This window comes from Ictalurus furcatus, chromosome 5, assembly GCF_023375685.1.
Source record: "Ictalurus furcatus strain D&B chromosome 5, Billie_1.0, whole genome shotgun sequence".
Taxonomy (NCBI): domain Eukaryota; kingdom Metazoa; phylum Chordata; class Actinopteri; order Siluriformes; family Ictaluridae; genus Ictalurus; species Ictalurus furcatus.
Genome location: NC_071259.1, coordinates 4,876,582 through 4,895,962, shown reverse-complemented (window position 1 = coordinate 4,895,962; position 19,381 = coordinate 4,876,582). Strand labels below are relative to the sequence as shown.

General features: G+C 40.1%; 1 protein-coding gene across 1 annotated transcript; it reads right to left on the bottom strand.

Moving 5' to 3' along the window:
• Positions 1-976: 976 nt before the first annotated feature.
• plp2b (proteolipid protein 2b) lies at positions 977-18,058 on the bottom strand. The gene is made up of 5 exons (XM_053624344.1): positions 17,552-18,058; positions 4,107-4,262; positions 3,578-3,676; positions 2,734-2,830; positions 977-2,538 (listed from the first exon to the last, which is right to left on the bottom strand). The coding sequence occupies exons 1-5, from the start codon at positions 17,639-17,641 to the stop codon at positions 2,531-2,533; spliced, it is 450 nt and encodes a 149-aa protein (XP_053480319.1). The 5' UTR covers positions 17,642-18,058; the 3' UTR covers positions 977-2,530.
• Between the last annotated feature and the right edge of the window lie 1,323 nt (positions 18,059-19,381).

Here is a 19,381-nt window from a genome sequence, read left to right as displayed (position 1 = left end):
GTCTAACCTAACGGCTTTTGAGTTTACTGCATTAAGTTTGATACCCTTTGGCCAGACTGGTTTGGAACTGGAACTCAAATAACCACTCTTTACAAGCATGGTGAGCAGAAAAGCATCTCCAGAACGCACATGTGGAACCTTGAGGTGGATGAGCTACAACAGCAGAAGCTACATTGGATTTTAGTCATCCTAGAACAGAAATCTGAGGCTACACTATGCACAGGATCACTGAAACTGGAGTGTTGAAGAATGGAAAAAGTAATGAGGTGATATTTTGCCAGTTGTATGAATGAGCAAGGATACAGGTGTTCCTATTGAAGTGGACGGTGAGTACATTACACACACACACACATATATTATATATATATATACATATACACACACACATGCGCATATATATATATATATAAATTGTTTTACACATCCAATTTAGCTTAATGTCTGAGATTTTATTGTAATTTCTGAAATGCCAAAGCATCATAATGACCATTCAGTGGTTACTGTAATATATTAAATATATATCCTCTTCAACTTTTTAGCAGCATTTGATAATCAACCATAAGACTCTCTTGCCCATTGCCATGAGTCTTTGAACTCATGAAAAGGCATGACAATGGGTTGCTTCCTACCTGGATGGACAAACATGTCAGGTGACATGGAGGGGCTCCGCATCTGCTCCGGCAGACTTACTCCACCGGTGTCCCATAATGCTCAGTGCATGTTCCCTTTTTGCTCTCCCTCTATACCCACTCTCTTGGTGAGGTCTGTTTAGACTCCCTTACCTAGTGAATTAGTATGAGAATGTATTTATTGACAGAGACTTCGAAGCACTTCTGTAAGTCACTCTGGATAAAGCATCTGCCAAATGTCAATAATGTAAATGTAAAGTTGTATTCACTTTGTAGACACAAGGTGGTGCTGTATTCAACCATTTCCCACAATGCTGTCTGAGTTCCCATTGGCTGTACCACAGATATTTGGTTATAAGATTTTTATTCTGCATTGCTTTATGAAAAAACAAAACAGGAACATTAGAAACATGACAATAAAATAAAAATACTGCAGAATATCCTCTTCTCGATCTTATCAAGAATGAACATAAAAGTGTTGAACATTGGAACTTTCTTCTATCCTGAGTATCCTGAGTTTGTTGACAAAAAGTCTTAAGGCTGTTACAGTACAGGCAACTAATAATAACATTTTCAGTAGCCTATTTTTTTTTTACTATAAAAGTATAAAACTCATACTGTGTAAAAAGCAATAAAGCATATTAACCCCAGGAAACAACATGGGAAAAGAAATAATGGCAGGCCTTCATGAACAAAATCTATCACACAAAACAATAAAAAATTTCTTTATATAGGGCTGTGTGAATCTAGCAAATAAATAAATAACCCCACTGTAATCAGATAATGCACAGAAACAATTTAGATCAGATCACAGATTAAGGAAAACAGTGCAGTATCAAATCACTGAGCGAATACATACTATTGTTCTTTATAGTCCAAAAAAAAGGTGGTTTTTATCCGTTTCCTGTAGAAACATTATTAACTAATACAAGAGTGAGGTTGCATTCAAGCTTTATTCCTGTTGCAAGTGTACAGTGAACATGTTTAAACACGAAAAACCTTCTATAATCTACATTTGGAACTTGGGTCAATCATTCAAACATCAGGGTGTGGTAGCACCCTTTATTTTCCCTGTTACTGTTAAATGAAAATGGAGGAAAACGTCAATTAACAACATTCTAACGAAACATTAAACAAATCTGAAACAGAAATATCGCAAAGCACTGTTATAAATTTTATAGTATTACTTCTATTCATTTGACGGCTAGTATTTAAAAAAAATAAAATAACTAGAGAGAAACATCTCACCTCTACTATCGTAGTACTTCAGATTAATTATTTTATGCAAATGCACAACTATAACCCATACAATTATCAAATATTAGTTGTTAGAAATAAATCAATTGTAACTGAAACGTTCCACCTTGCCAATTCAAGTGGACATTGTATTTTTTTTTTTAAAACAGACTCAACACAGCTCCAAACCTAAATGGAATCAAGATTTCTTCTCTGCAGTTCCCTTACTTGGTGTGATGTTTCCCTTTTGACTTGGGAAAGACGGACTGAGCATTTTAAAAGTTTGACCCGTCTCGTCCGTTCCATTCTGAATTCCCTAGTCATGTCCCTAGTCCTGTGATGTTAAAACGAGCTGTTTTGTCATACCCTAAAATGTTAGTGCTTCGACAGGCTGAAATATTTGCTATAAAAAGAGGCCAGACGACATCATGTCCAAATATTTGTGGTGCTTTGGTTTAAGCAGGAGTAATTACAACTTGCTATCATATACAGTGCCTCCCTTTAACTAGCTCAGATATTTCAGTTCGTTTGTGTCATGTTTTGACCATTGTGCAGCATTCACAACTCCACAACATTGACCTCATCGTTCTTAGTTTGCCATGTTTCAATCCCTTGTTTCTTCCCCAAGTCTTCCCAAGTGGGTGCTGTTGCTGTTATAAAAGTGTTCAAGCATCTGTGGGGGGAAAACACAACAACAACAACAATAAAAAATAAGAACAAGAGTACTACACACAAAAGATAAAACCTGCAAATCAGTTGCATTTAATCTAAATGTATAAATCCCATTATGGTTCATTAACATAACGTCTGACCAGCGAGTGTGTGTGGATGTGTATATACAGTACGTGTTACAGTAAGCAATCTAGACCTGTGGAAACGGCCGACTGCCCTCGGGTGCTCTTGATTTCTGCAAAAATTGTGTAGGTATCATAACCAAACAGAATGCCTGCGATAAGTCCAAACACCTATAACAGAGAAGAGCACAGATTATCCACTGCGGTTTCACTGAGGCCAGAAAATAATGTTCATATTGAGATGCTCCTCGTGGCAGATGTGTGTGAACAGCTGGGAGAGATAGAGGGAGTGTAAAAAGTAGTAAAATCACTTTTTGTTTAAATGTTTATATTAGAAGACCAGTCAATTGTAGTTCATTTTGTTATTCTTGGGTCAAAACAGCTTCAGTAAGCTTCAAAACAACATTTCAGTTCTATAAATTTCATATCATTGGAGACGTCCATGCATTTATCCATCCATCCGTCCGTCCGATCCATCCATTTTCTGTACCTCTTATCCTGCACAGAGTCACGAGGAGCCTGGAATGTGGGGGACACTCTGGACGACCCATCTCAGGGCACAATCGCACACACACTTACACACCCATTCGCACACACTACGGAGAATTTAGAGATGCCAGTCAACATACAATGTCTTTGGATTCGGAGAGGAAACCCCTGAAGCACAGGGGAGAACATGCAAACTCCAAGCGCACAGGGCGAAGGTGGGAATCGAACCCCCAACCCTGGAGGTGCGAGGCAAACATGCTAACCTGGTTTACTTCTATTACAAATGTAAAACGTATCATACGTCAAGACGTACAGTATAACTGTTAAGAGGAGGCTATGACTTAATGAACACATACTGTAGTGCAAAACTTAATTTGACTTTAACACGTGTATCAAAGGCAAAAGTAAATTCGGAAAGAAAGTTCTGACCCCCCCTGCGATGCGCGCTCCGTCTCCGGCTCCGCCGATCACACAAATCAGGGAGGTGATGATGAACAGCAGTGCACCAATCCCGGCACGGAACAAATCCTAAAGCAGGCAAGAAAGAACAACAAAAGGTACGTTTAGTTCTGTCTCTAAGCACTAAGCCTAAAATAAATATACGAAGCTTTTCATCTAAAAAAGATATTACATCGTTCTAATCTTTCTCTGCTGCTTTAAGTCCGAAGTATTGAATCGTGTGAGAAGTTAGCTCATAAAACTGTAACGTATGGTTTGGAATACACTTTCAAACAACTGCTTTCCATTAGAAACGGGAGCTGTACTATTCAAGACAGACGGTGGCAGAGACAAGATGCTATGTTAGATTAGATGTATTTCGTGAGAAACTAATGCGCATAAAAACGCAGTTTCTTGTAGCTTCATGTGATCACTCACTTCATATGTTCGTATACTGGTATATATCCTCCTGCTGGCGCCTAAACAGAGGGTGAATGAACTTTGTCTGTATATTACTTACACTCCAAAGCCAGTTGACAACCAGGAACTGCTTATCCAACTCCATCATGAAGATGACGAAGAAGACGATGGCAAAGACCATCTCGCAAATAGCCACTGCTGAATATCCGCCATACGCTGATGCTGCGTAACAGATGATGATGATAAAGCTCAGGAGCTACAAAAAGACACACAGAGAGAAAAGGAGATGAGGTTAAGATTTACTGTAATATGGTTCACAACTATGCATATCATCGACCAAAGCGATTACTCGGCACCGATAGCCGATTATCGGTGACCGATAACCATGACGTGGTAGGACACTGCAACCTCCAGTAACACACTCAGAGGAAAGTGCTGTCTGCCCTCTTCCACATACATGAGCTCACAGGCACCCATGATTGGTTGGTATCACTCTTAATGCCAGAGGATAGCGCATGCCATCCCTACTACCCTGTTGCATTTTAGAGATTCAAGCTTTGTCTTGTTAATATTGTACCACATCAATATTATTCCTTTATCGTTGTCATTTAATCATCAGTCGTGTATGTATTGTTATCTGCTTCCGGGCAATTCTATGCAAATTATGTCCCCTGGTAAAAAAACAAACAAAAAAACAAACAAACAGCATTTTTCTTTCTTAATTTGTTCCTCAAATCGAATTTCTGCAGTCTCGTACACCAGTCTACTATGGAGCTGTGTGTTTGTGTTTTCTACAGCCAGTGAAGGAGTGTTAGTGCTATTTGAAATTCTTAACGATGACGTTTTGCACACTTTGTTGCCGACATCTCAACCAGCTTCATAAGGGAGTCTTTTCTTAAAAAAAGGTCCCAAGCAGGTTAAGCACTTCTAAAATGAAATCAAATCTACTTGCTTGGGGGGACATTTATGTAAAAACCGGTTGTTAAAAGTGCATCTGGATACAGCAGTAAATCAACACATTTACAGCTGTCTTAGAAATGAATTTTAACCATAAGCCTTTATCAGAATGTCTTTACTTAACTATGAAAAATATACAGTAGATTCAATCCAGTGTGTCCGTATGTTTGACTTATAGTGTACTGTAAATATGTTGTATGTGCTGTGATATCCATTCACATGTATATTCATTTCATACTTGAATTCATACTGAGAAATACTGGTCTCATTGATGCTGATGTCATTGACGCACCCGGTATGGCCTCTCTTATTTAATGTTGTCTAAATAGTGGTTACCATGAAGCCAAAATCCAGCACCCGTAGTAGCCTACATTACTCACCAGCTTAGGTGTCTGTTCACACCCACATGACAAATTCTTTGTGGGGCTACTTAAACTTATTGTTCTTTTTTTTTTTTTTTAAATGAAAAACCTTGGTGAGAAAGGTGAGAAAAGCATGTCTCGTGTTCCCACTGCGTTCCACACCCCATGCTAAAATTGGGGGTTGTGTATGGAGGAGCCTTACAAGGTTTCACGCGAAGACCCCATAATCCTGCCTATTACAGAAGTCACTGCGCGCTAAGTATACTCCATTCACCTCCGACACTCGGATCCCTTCGTTCATACGCTCTCTATTTCTACAGCTGTTATTTTCGTACGGTCGTCTATTTATTATGCTGCGGTTAAAATGTAGTACTGGATCAGTATAACAGAACCAAAGCGATGACTAGTCGGCTAAAGCGAGTAATGAACCTAACTGCCAAGCAAGGGGAATTTTGCAACAAGCCCACAGTATTTAATGTCTATATGCTCTAATCACTCATCAAAGTGCTAAATGCAAATGCTAAGGAAGTAATCCATCTACAGTGTTTAGGCTTCAGATTCCAATAACTAAGAGTACAATTAACCGCTGTGACTCACTGTTGCTACGGTAAACTCAAATGTGTTGATAAAACAACCGCCAAGGGAAATGTGCCACCTCCTGTGCCCTGCTTGCATGACACAAACCTAATCACACCATTGTCTAAAAATGCTGCTTAAAGTATCCTTGAACTATTCGATAGGCCACTTTAACAGGATGTATTATGTAAACATGGACATTTTATCCAAAAAAAAAAAAAAAACCCAATCATGCAGCAACTGATCTAGAGCTTCAGTTATTGCTCACATCTAAAAGCATGGCATGTTTTTTGGGTTCAAGGCTGGTTTGAGTATTTCAGAAACTGATGATTTCTTTGAAATTTTCATGCACAACGGTATCTAGAGTTTTTCCAGAATGGTTAGAAAAAAAAAAGAAGAAAAAAACCCCCCATCCTGTTAGCATCAGCTCTGTGGTTCTGATGAAAGAGGTCAGAGGGGGATGGCCAGACTAGTTTGAGGAAGCCTACAGTAACTCAAATAACCACTCTTTACAACCACGGTGAGCAGAAAAGCATCTCAGAATGCACAAAACGTCAAGGCGGATGGGCTACAAGAGTAGATCACGGCATAATTAATCATTTAATTATTAAGTGGCGAAATAATTATTTGTATAATAATAGATTTAATGTTTTTAACACCCGAGAAGCTACTCAAATATGCTAGGAACACCTCTACATCTCTCTGCCCTAATAAAGATCTATGAACAGGCAAATCCACTACTATCCCGTGTCCTGCTGCTATTAACGTTACTACCTATGGCGGACCATGCTATCACGAGTGGAATAAGTTGTGGAAAAAAATCGAGAAATAAAAGCAAAACCTTTGCAAGGCCTTCCTGCGTTACTACGTGGGGAAATTCGACTCTCTGTGTGTGAACCTTAGACTGACTCTGCATCCAAATAGGCGACATCAACATCGTGGTAATTAACATCACATTTTCATCACTTGTATTGTTAAAGTTTGTTGTTTTTTTTTTTAAATGTATTCGGTCAGCTTAGAGTGCGTCAGAGTTTGTACACATGCTGGCAGATGTGGCACCTGTGCTTGTACATATGCCTCAAATTGGTCACAGCAGCAGCTGCTCATGAGTTTGGGGAACTGAAGGAAAGAGGGCATTAGAGGTAGTCTAGAGGAAATGTAGAAATATCTTACTGCAGAAAATTTTGCAATGCTGATGATTTCCCTTACGGTGTATATATATAGATTTGGGGTTTTTTGGGGTGTGGCTGAAGTATGAATGATGCCACCTAGGCCTTGCACGTGTCAGTTAGTGCCACTTTGGTCTACCCTGGAAAATTCCATCATTAATTTAATCATCTATGTTAAACACACTGTTTCTTTGTTCTACTGCCCCAGCCAGCACTCAGACATGTTAAGACACTTCAAGCAGGCCATACGGACATTCAACAACCGATGTGTATTATTATATTAAAAAAAATGTAGGTGTGTAATTACTGTTCCTACGCATTATTGCACAATCATCTAAAAATCCACCATCCAGCAGAGTTTTTCCGATTGCCACCGCCAGCAAGCAGTTCCAGACTGCAGAGTTGATCATATTTTTACACCCTCCCATACTCTTTAACCATCCTATATTATGTTATGGGTCAGTTTGACTCATTTCCACATTTAAGCTGTCTGAAATACTGCTTAATCTCTCTTTTTCCACTTTGAAATATGTGGACTTTCCTCATTTAGGGTCATGAACTTCTATGCAAATATTTCTTCTCGGACAAGCCATAATAAAGGGTTGAAGCTGTTCTCTGCTGTTTTTGTGCGTATTTAAACTGTGGAAGTCATTTTGACCCATAACATAATGGATGTAACTTTTTTCCCCCACAACCTAACAAGAGGGTTAAACCTGAAATAGTAGAAACGCTCACTTTCCCTGTCTTTAGGGAAAAGCTACCAGTTCTGGACAATTAAATAATTCAGCTTGATTTTTATTCATGTTAAATCGCAAGGAGGAAAATAAAAACAGTATCACACGAACCTATTTTCCAGTAGGGATTTGATACACCACCTGAAAGCAAGAGAATACGCAAACCATGTATGCTAGTTTTATATTTTAGCTTATTTGTTTTATTTATCGTCAGTCTGGCTTTGTGGAATAATGTCTTTTCGAAAGGACAGATTGTAGTTTCAAGATAAAAAAAAAAAGTTAAATTTATACATAAAAATGAATATCCAGCACTTCAAGATGATTCGTTCATTCAGTGCATCACCTCTGCTACAAACAAGACAGAAATTACTTCACATGCCTACAATACGCACAAATCTTAGGTACATATTACGAATTTAAAAATAAACTAACGTAAAAGCCAGTGTTCCCAATACAGCTGATTACTGTGATTTATTTCCACTAATTAACAACGTAGATGAAGAGACCGTTCACTATTCTGTACAACTAAAGGTCAGGGTTCTGTGGTTTTTTATACAGTATATCCATACAATTTGTTCTTTTGTTATGTCTGACCCATATCTCACCACTGACGATCCTCATTCATCCTGTAATGAGCGTCTTCCTGCTACGCAGCGTCCAGCAGGTGTTACTGATCATTTATTTATTTATCCTGGTAAATTATTCACATTTATTTTGTCATGTCTAATAGCTTACAATAATTGCCCCTACGTGGTGCCAGGCCTGTGTGCACATCGAGTTTATCTTAATAACGTTTGTATTCTGTGTAGTTACTTACCTGCCCTGCTTTGCGCTGCATTTGTTATTCTGTTGAACTAATCAATCATCGACAACGTTATAAGGATACAAAATAATATATAAAATGAACGACACATGCAATGCGCAATTGGGATTAAACACTGGGATACTGTATAATATCTTTTGTTTTTACTCCAATTTATTTCAACTGGCCGTTACCAATTCCCACCCAACAGCTAGTTCATCTCTACCGCAAAAAAGCTACTAACCAAGGACCACTTTTAGAGAAATTATGGTAGCAAACTGCACTTTTTCTCGCCGCTGGGATGGTACCATAACGGATACGTTGTTTGTTGTACCTTTACTATGTACACTATATGGCCAAAAGTTTGTAGACACCTGACGATCAAACACATACGCTTCTTGGACATCCCATTCCAGATTTAGTCCCCCTTCGCCGTTATATTAACATCCACTCTCCTGTGAAGGCTTTTCGCTAGATTTTAGAGCGTGGCTGTTGGGATGTGTTTCGTGCTCTTTCATCCACAAGAGGTCGGACACTGATGTGCTATGAGAAGGCCCGGGGTGCAGTCGGCGTTCCAGTTCATCCCAAAGGTGTTCACTTTGGTTGATGTTATGGCTCTGGTGCAGGACACTTGAGTTCTTCAACTTCAACCTTGGCAAACCATGACTTTAAAAACCTTGCTTCGTGTACATGAGTATTGTCATGCTGGAACATGTTTGCGCCTCTTAGTTCCACTAAAGGCAAACTGTAATGCTACAGAATACGAAGACATCCTGTACAATTGTGTGCTTCAAACTTTGTTGACAGAAATATATATATAGTATGAAGGTCAGGTGTCCACAAACTTTTGGTCATACCGTGTGTCCCTCACAAGAAAACATGACAATACCTATATATAAAAAAAAATTATGTACATACTTAGTCGTTAAGGACCAGAGGTGTACCAAATGCACCGTCTCAGGTAAAACCTTTGCATACTAAAAGTACAAAAGATGTACCCTTGATGGTAACGCCCAACGACAAAGGAAAGTACAGTTTGGTACCCGAGACTGAGCATGAGCTTTAGCCCATGCTTCCTATGCGACATGTGCATCTGTCGGTGCAGCTGTGCATCATACGGCAACCGAATACACTTGGAAGGAGACACCAACTGCCGTCTTCAGACGTCCATAACAGGCAAGTGATTTTCAGGGGAGAGAGTACCGAGAGCTTTCCTGCACAGACAGCAGGGCCATATTTTACAGTGCCCAGTTTATTCGCATTGGCCAAAAACGTGCAACACAACATTCCGACATCTCTTGAGGATTTCTGTGGTTTACTGTATCATCAATGTGAAATTACACATCTACGAAACCACGATGTGACTCTCCTCTCTCTGGCAGCGCCAGCGACGGTTGACAGGTTGCTGGTGTAACGGTTTACTAACTGTGAACGGATAAAGCGCAACACAGCGACACAACAAAACCGTTGCCTAGGAAACAGTGTGCACACACTATATCGAAACTTCAGTTCACTGGAACTTGTGCTTATTTTGGGTTAGCGTTAGACTTTTGGATAACAGAGAAGGGTTAGAAATGATGAGGCACGTCCATTTGTTAGACTTGTTAGATTAGATTTGTCAGAGCAAAACCAGTTTTGTACAATGACACATCATCATTTCCTTCGCTCTGTATGCACTCTATAACACTGTTGTGCGTGATAATTGCATGAATGTACAGGTGTTCATTCCATTAATACGCTTTTGTTCAAAATGATTTGAGATATTTTACTATTATGCGAACATGTGTACTGTGGTGTAAATGTGAAACAGAATCCAGAGGACTCCTATACTGTCCTCCGTTTCGTTTTATTCACATTTGTCCTATAGCAGTCGCACCTCTCACAACCAGCGAGTTTGTCACATATACACGAAGTTTAAAGTCCAAAAAGAGTTTCACCTCTTATCTAACACTCCTGGTGCTTAAATCAACCGTGCATACACGCCATTGGTTAACTGAATCAACCATGTTAGGGTGTGGTTTGAACTGCACACCATAGTGGGGTTGGGCTCCACTCGCATGAACATTCCTGAATGACTAACATTTTTTGCTAGTGTCTTATCAAGCAGTCTCAGCCAAGCATGTTTTCCAGCAGAGAAGCCTGGTGAAACAGAAAAAAAAGAAAGAAAGAAAGAAAAAAAAAAGAAAGCTAGCATTCTTTACAACCCACTTTTGTGAACTGACACCAGCATGGGGTACGCTCGTAAATTCCCGCCCGCACTTTTCCTTTAATACCCCTCTCTGAGCTCAATCCGCTTAGCCTGACAAATGTTTAACACTCTCGGCAAACCCTCAGGTGTTAATGAAATACAAGCGCTGGGCTGGAAACGGCTTACGATTAACTAATGCTACCGAATGTACGCCTTCTCGACGTCTTTGAAGCAAACGTGTGATGGGAAAATATTGGAAGCAAGCACAATTATCTAATAAAGTTTCATTTGTAATACATTTAGTCTTTCTCAAACAGATTATTCGACCTTATTATTCTATAACTTGGTCAGGATTGCTCTTTTATTGAAAAGACTTACTTGGACTTGTATATTAATACATCACTCTTGGCAAGCCGATTTTTGTTTCCGTTCACAAGTAAATCCAGACTGCAACATTTCCAAATCTTCAGCATAAAAAGAAAACTAAAATCAGGGAAAACAGTAATGTTTTGTGAGTAAGTGTAATGTGCTGATTTGCAATTAGATCTCATTTCAGTTAACAACGTGACGAAAGTATAAATGTGGTTAAAACCTTTGGTCTTGGTTGAAAAAAAAACTGATCAGGTATAAACAAACACCCTTGCAGTTAAGCAAGATTTGCAACCCAAATCAGGTTAGCTTTGGGAGCTTCAGGTCAATTATAAAGCCTGTCTAGGCTATTAGACTTTGCAAGGGTGCGACAGGGTTGGGGGTTAGAGGTGCTGCAAGCAGCCAGTCCTCCTTCATACTCATATGTATTGAAGCTTTATGAGGAGAGGAGACTGGCACAAGCTGCCTCTCAGCAGCTGACTGAACTCCAGCAAACGCACAATGAGCCTCTATTCAGGCTGGCATCACGGTCTCTTTTACGGACGCCCACTGCTGAGAGATCAGTAAACACTTGTACTACACACACTGAGCGGGTATTAAAACACATGCTACAGATACACACCCACTTCTGCAACGAGAAAGAAACAGAGAAAGAAGACATCGGGCGGACACGGTGCTTCGGCAAGCTCGAGATTCATTCGGAATGAATTCGTCTAGAGGATGAGGACACGGCCACAAGCTTCAGAATCTTTCAGATTCGAAGGTTGCGGTATGATTGTGTAGAAGTGTATATGCACTCGTCTATGACAGGAAAGCAAACATTTGAAAATGTGACACCTTTCAGAGCAAGATATCGTCACTGGATTGAAAAAAAATAAAAAGAAACAACCTGTGAACCCGTCGTGAGTTGTGGTTGGCCGTTTGCAAGCCCTTCCTGTGAAAGTGAGCAGTCTTTGGCTACCATTAGCCATGAATAGAACCAGACTCTGAAGGGTTCCCTAGTGGACTTGAGGTGAGCATGCAGCTATCTCATCGTCGCTGCTCGGGTTCGAGTCCAGGTCAGGGAACCAAACCCAGCCACTGGAGCCCGTGCACTCTCAGTGCCGAAAATGGGGAGGGTTCTAACAATCCGTAAACTCTCAGTGCCGGTACCATGGCCGGAAAATGGGGAGGGGTCTACGAGTCCGTGCACTCTCAGTGCCGGTACCAATCCCATAGACAGTGCCATTACAGTACTAAGCTCAGAAAATGGGGAGGGTTGTACGAGCCAGTGCACTCTCAGTGCTGGTAGCAAGCCCGGAAAATGGCGAGGGTTACATGCACTCCCAGTGCCGGTACCATGGCCGGAAAATGGGGAGGGGTCTACGAGTCCGTGCACTCTCAGTGCCGGTACCAATCCCATAGACAGTGCCATTACAGTACTAAGCTCAGAAAATGGGGAGGGTTGTACGAGCCAGTGCACTCTCAGTGCTGGTAGCAAGCCCGGAAAATGGCGAGGGTTACATGCACTCCCAGTGCCGGTACCATGGCCGGAAAATGGGGAGGGGTCTACGAGTCCGTGCACTCTCAGTGCCGGTACCAATCCCATAGACAGTGCCATTACAGTACTAAGCTCAGAAAATGGGGAGGGTTGTACGAGCCAGTGCACTCTCAGTGCTGGTAGCAAGCCCGGAAAATGGCGAGGGTTACATGCACTCCCAATGCCGGTACCATGGCCGGAAAATGGGGAGGGTTCTACAAGCCCGTGCACTCTCAGTGCTGGTACCAAGCCCGTAGCCAGTGTCATTACAGTACTAAGCCTGGAAAATGGGGAGGGTTGCAGTCTCAGTGCTGGTAGCAAGCCCGGAAAATGGCGAGGGTTACATGCACTTTCAGTGCCGGTCCCAAGTCTGGAAAATGGGGAGAGTTGCATCAGGAAGGGCATCTGGCATGAAACTTGTGCTTCTCAGTATTCTACTGTGAATTCCCATTCCCAATATAGCACTCACTCTTTAAACGTAACCTCATATTTTAGAAAGGTATAAAACGGCTCATGGATGAGACACTGTTTTCGTTGGATGCTTGTGCCGCTTTAGTGAAAAGTGAATATTTAAGAATATGTACTTCTTTAAAATACAAAGTATACCACAACGTGCAAAACTATAATATCTAAACAAAACAAAAAAAAAGCCTTAAATTTCACCAGATTCACCATTCTGCGTATAATGTCATGGGACTCGAGCGGATATGAGAGCACAGCTCTGTTTAGCAAGCACTCTGGATGATACGAGTAAACATAAGATTATGAGATTGTGAGATTGTTCGCACACAAGATGCAGTCTAACGGAAAAGGGCAAGATGTAAAGCTATATAAAAAAAAGCGATTGACAAAATCTGCAACACTGATTATGATTATTAAAACGACCTAGATAGCCAATATTCAGGAAGGATGCAATATACTACAGGAAACTTGGAAAGCTGGACTGGATAAGCGGGAAAAAAATGGATTGGATAAGCAAAAAAATAAAAATCTGATGAACATGGTAAAGGGTCAAGTTAGATTTTAGTATTCTCAGCTACCTCTCTGTAAAGAAGGCTAGAGTCTATAGTCCTTCTCCCAAGACTCCCACGTCATGAGTGTTACTAGTTAGACAATCTTTGTCATCTAAGGGGATAAGCATGAAGAATTTAGCAGCTTAGTGCCGAGTTAGCACTGAGCCTATTTTTTTTTTAAAAAAAAAAGGAAGTTCCGCATTAATTTGCTGAGACATGTCATCCAAAGTGACCATGCTCTTTAAGTAGGAAGTCTGGCATACTCTTGCTCCCCCATCAATCACAGTGGCATTAGCCAATCTGTGAGATCATGCAAGACGAAGAGGGCGGATCAGAGTGTGTTACACTGCCCTGTGAAGCAGCGTGACCCGCAAGATGTAGTTGGTTGGGGTCACGTGTTGGTAGCTGTCACATGATAGAGGGGAGCTGGCTGGTAGGCGGCAAAATTGGGTAGAAAATTTACACACACACACACAAAAAAAAAAAAAGTGTTGTTTTTGGACATAAAGTATATGCAACCAAAATGAAACCACAAACCTGTTGTTTCCTTGAAATACCGGTGGATGAATCATGCCGTGCTGACTAGTGCATTCTTTAAAATACAGAAAACACACTTTTTTGCAGATGCTGCATGTTGCTGCTTCTTATATAAAGCAGTTCCTTCCCTGTTGAAAGTTTTTTTTTTTTTGCTGTTTTTAGAACACAGCCACCGTGCCATTACATTATGTCTGCTCTATTCTGGGAGAAAGCCGTTGGACAGGGTGGGGCTAAATACTGCTTATTTTACTGTTAATGGGTACTTTGACATTTCTGTGGATTAGGGTATCTTTAATCATAATGCTACTATGTTGTTTTGATGTGATCCAATCATGCAGCATTGTACCTTTCCTGTCATTCAAGGTTATAATTAATGTAAGTCTTTGTATCTAACTATTTTTTTTTTTTACACATACAGTAGTACATTTAGCATGTATAATCATAAAATACTAATAATACTTTACGCAGGTAATTCGGCAGTTCAATCAGTTCGGCAGTCATATCTACTGAGGTAAAAATCATGACCAACCTCAAGCTGTGGTCAGGAAACTGCGTCATGATTTCGCCGATCGTTATTAATGGTTTTAACTCGTTTTCATAATGGGCTCCTTCCTGTTTAGTAGGGACCGGCTGCACAATAACGCAAGTTCATTTATTCATTTACTCAGTTAAGAATCTCTTTAATCTGGTGTGTCCTTCGGGCATTTGAGTTGAGCAGGAAAAATGCACGGACGTTAAGCTAATCTTGCCAAGCTTCACTGCCAAAACCTTTAAAACCACCTAAAAATTGCAGTGGAGCGCAGAGAAATCACAATCTTGTCTAATTTAGCTGCTTTCAGTGAACATTGTGCATCTTGAAGCATGTACAAGATACACTAATGCAGCAGTTAGGACAGTTAGGTGTGTATAAAGAGAAACGTTGTGGAAGAATCACTCGGTCGTTCCGACACACTGTTCAAGCACTAGCCAGTATGTACAGGATTTCGTGGAGCTTTTTTTGTGATTGTCGCAGCCAAAAATGCTCGAATTTACTTAAAAAACTTGCGATGCAATTTGCAGAGGTTTTTGCTTTGTTTTTTTTATGCGAAACACTACTTGAATTGGCGAGAGAACACGGAATTGTTTTGCACGGTCTTTCGCAGTGATGTTTGTAGGTAAATGAGACCTTTTAGCTTGTGTACTCGTGTTCGACGCACGTGAATCGAAGAGGGCTTTGACTGAACGCGCGCTGTGATGACGCCACACGATGCGTCTCGGCCCAAAACTGCGGTAATTCGGAAAAACTGCAAGCTCCTCTGAATACTGAGGAGTCAATCAGTACGTTTACATGGACAACAATAATCCGATATTAACCCGATTAAGACAATATTCTGATTAAGAAACTAGCATGTAAACAGCGATTATTGCTGACCTTAATCCGATTAAAGTCATACTCGAAGTAAACACAAATGGAATTAAGACGTGTGGAGTATTCCCACTGTCACACTATTGTGTAATAATCACACTATTAACGTCGTGTGAGAGTTTTCACCGCATTTTGCGACAGGACACGTACACACACGGCAGCGCTCAACCGTTTGACGGCAAAACAAGAGAGCACGGCTGCGTCCGAAACCACGTACTTACCTACTATATAGTAGGAGAAATACATATATTACGGCTACTAAACAGTAGGTAAGTACGCAGTTTCAGATGCAGCCCACGGCTTCAAGCAGTCGTCTATTTGCACGTGTAGCATGACAAATAATTAACTGCACTTGAAGCTTTTGTAAAATTTTAAATGAAACACTCAAAACGGTATACAGTATCATAACGAAGACGAACCGTATGACGATACGTGATACGGGAACGTAATGACGTGTGCCGTTAATCGATCTATGTTCTATAACATGTAAAACAGGAACATGAAAGGACTTTGTAAACACCTTAATCAGAATATTGTCTAATTCAGAATAAGGTCAATAATTACATCACTGCTGTCCATGTAAACGTACTCAATCCGAATCTGACACGCCCACCCAGTTCTGAACAGACAGAAAACAGGTCTTTGTATTTTAAGGAATTTAAGCGGCATTTTCAACATTCGGCACTGCATTGCTAGCTATAATAATATTAAAATGTGCAGCAATTTAATCGCAATACAAGCCTAGTACTTTGTCCGGTTGGTGAATCCCTTTGACTTTTTTGAGTAAAGCAAACAGGTGAACCTTTATGACTTGACCTCAGCACCAAATGGCAAAAATTACACGCCACCTCTCCTTACCATCCACACACACACACACACACACACACACGTTAAAGAGTCTTTCAGTCAACACTAAATGTGATGAGAGAATACTGTAAGCGTATCTATGTTCCCAGGGTGCTATGTTCCCCAGATTAACATGGCACATAATGAACACATGGTGAATTAAAGCCGGAGTTAGGCTTCAGCATGAATGAGAGTGAGAGCTGGGATTAATTCAGTTTAATCTATACATTTCACTACTCTTCATGCATGGAGTTGAAGTGTATGAATGTAGACCAACAGCTATTTTTAGAGCCGCACAAATGAGGGTTCAGCGTGTGCAACCTAGTTCATTCTCCTAAATTTCAAGTCTGGATGAAGGATGGATTTTAAACTAATGTATGATGTTATTCATTTAAATGTGTCTTTGGTGTTTAAAATTTAAAAGGTAATAAAGTTAATAGGGCCCTGGGAAAATGAGTCCTTGGAGAACACAGGACACTGAGAAATGACCCTCACCAATACTAATGTTGACTTAGCTATGGTGTGTCAGCATTACTGCTCTACCTCTATGCTAATATGTACATTTACAGTGTGCAAATACAAATATAAACTGCCTTTATATATACACACATATATATATATATAGCATTTCTGAAGTAAATGCTTCACGTTTCTCTTTTAAAACAAACAAAAAGACATAAAATGTTTGGAGGTGTAACCTGCATGACCATTTAGCTCGAGAGACAACTAATAAGTTGCTTTCATTATTATTATTATTATTAGTAGTAGTAGTAGTAGTAGTAGTAGTATTTCTGACTAGAAAATGTGGTGAAACTGCTGTTCCTAACGTAAAAATAACTTTACAAAAAAAACAAAAAAAACAAAACCCTGACATTTTCATGAAGAAGTCAAGAGTTCACAGAGCTACAGGTTGCTATGAGGAGACTGACAGGAACCGTGCTAACTGTCTAACCCTACTCCATAGCTCATTTACGTTACTAGAGAGTTATGTTAAAAAAATATACATATACATATATATTAATAATAAAGGCAAACAACGGCGAAGAAAGCCCAGAGAGGGTCACTTACTATTTCCACAGCCAGTATGGTCCCTTTCCGAGTCCGTACATAAGCCTTCAGTTTGTCCACACAGCTTGGACTTGCTTCAGTATCTGCCATTTTAATAACCAGGTTCCAGTCCCTAGCAACAGGAGACTACAGTAAGATATGTAGGCTGAAATAACCTGTCTGGAGGATCTGTGGAAAATGCCCCGAGGTCCCGAGGTGTTTTAATTACTATATATGTCTATTTGCAGTCCAATATGGAGGAAATAAGCGCTTAAGAGGCGATAAGATACTCTGGAGTGAAGTGAACACGGAGAAGTAATCAGGAGTAGGCGGGCGAAATGTACAGCCACGGAGTCTGAATATTTCACAGCCAACACAATCTTTCCTTCTGTGGTGGGGCGTTGGCTTTCACCTCTCTCTCTCTCTCTCTCTCTCTCTCTCTCCGGGGGTCGGGGGCTTTAGGAGTTTGACCATGAAAGGGGACGACAGATGTGAGAAATGTTTGGGGGTATTTTGTTGACAGCGTGTAGGACATTGTTGCCAAGCCCGCTGTTAGTATACTGTTTAACCTATAGATTATAAAGTGGGGGTTGTATGTGTTTTTTGAGTCCTCTCTTTTTTTTCCGCCTGTTTTGATGGTAACAGGATGTAAACAATTCGACCTACAAGGGAAATGACTTTAACACACCCGAGGCGCAATATTTCTAAGAAAAAAGGAAACGGAGTCTTTTACAAATGCTCGACATTTGTCTGAAGCTCGACACTGTAGTCTATAGTTGGACATTGTGTGCAGTGTAGTGTCTAAATGTCTCCATCTGGGGATTAATAAAGTATTATCTTATCTCATACATATTCATTCCAGAGGGAAGCAAATTCTCTCTAACATCATGAATGTTTTGGTAGATTTTTTAAAAATATTTTATTTCGAAATAGGGGAGCTTGACTTTTGATTTATTCTTTCTGGAATCGAGGATGACTTAAGAAACTTAAAATATATAAATAAATAAATAAAAAGTACTGCACATACTGTAGTATATTGTATGTGACTTGTATTATGTAAATTCTACAAACAGCTGGAAAATGGAAACAGCCAGTATGTGCCACTAGTGTAATGTCTCCCTCTTGTGGTCATGTAGAAAAATGTGTACATGTTGGGGTTTTGTTTTGTTTTTTGTTTTTTTGTTTTTTAACGCAATCATTTGTTATGTTTACAAAATGTTTCTACATCTACAGTATATTCATTAATTCATTCATTTTTAGTAACTGCTTTGTCCTGGTCAGGGTCAGGGTGAACCCAGAGTCTATCCCAGGAACACTGGGTGTGAGGCGGGTATCATATACACCCTGGATGGGGTGTCTATGATAGGGTACCACAAAAACTCTAGGGACAATGTAATATAACCAGTCCACCTATGCTTTCAGAGGTGGGAGGAAACCGGAGAACCCGGAGGAAACCCATACAGGCATTCTAAATGGTTTATTGCAACTTCAATTCACCTCACAGGTATGCCAAATATTAGATAGGCAGCGTATTAATGCTGTTAGATCAGTGTTTCGCAGTTGTGTTAAATTTTTAATTCTTTGTACCAGAGTTAAAAAAAAAAAACAAAAAAGGAAGAAGGAATTTCCACCTGTTTTGCAGTTGCCTGTGTTCAGCATTGAATTTATTTGTGATGTCACACACAAAATACTTCTGTCTTAGGCCTACATCTATTAAATACGATTTTGAGGATGCCTACATGTTTTTTGCTCCCTGTTGCATGAATGTAACATGTTTTGTGAAAGGTGAATAAAATTTGTTCAGAGTTAAATATGACTGCATATACATAATGCACGGCTGATGAAAAAAAA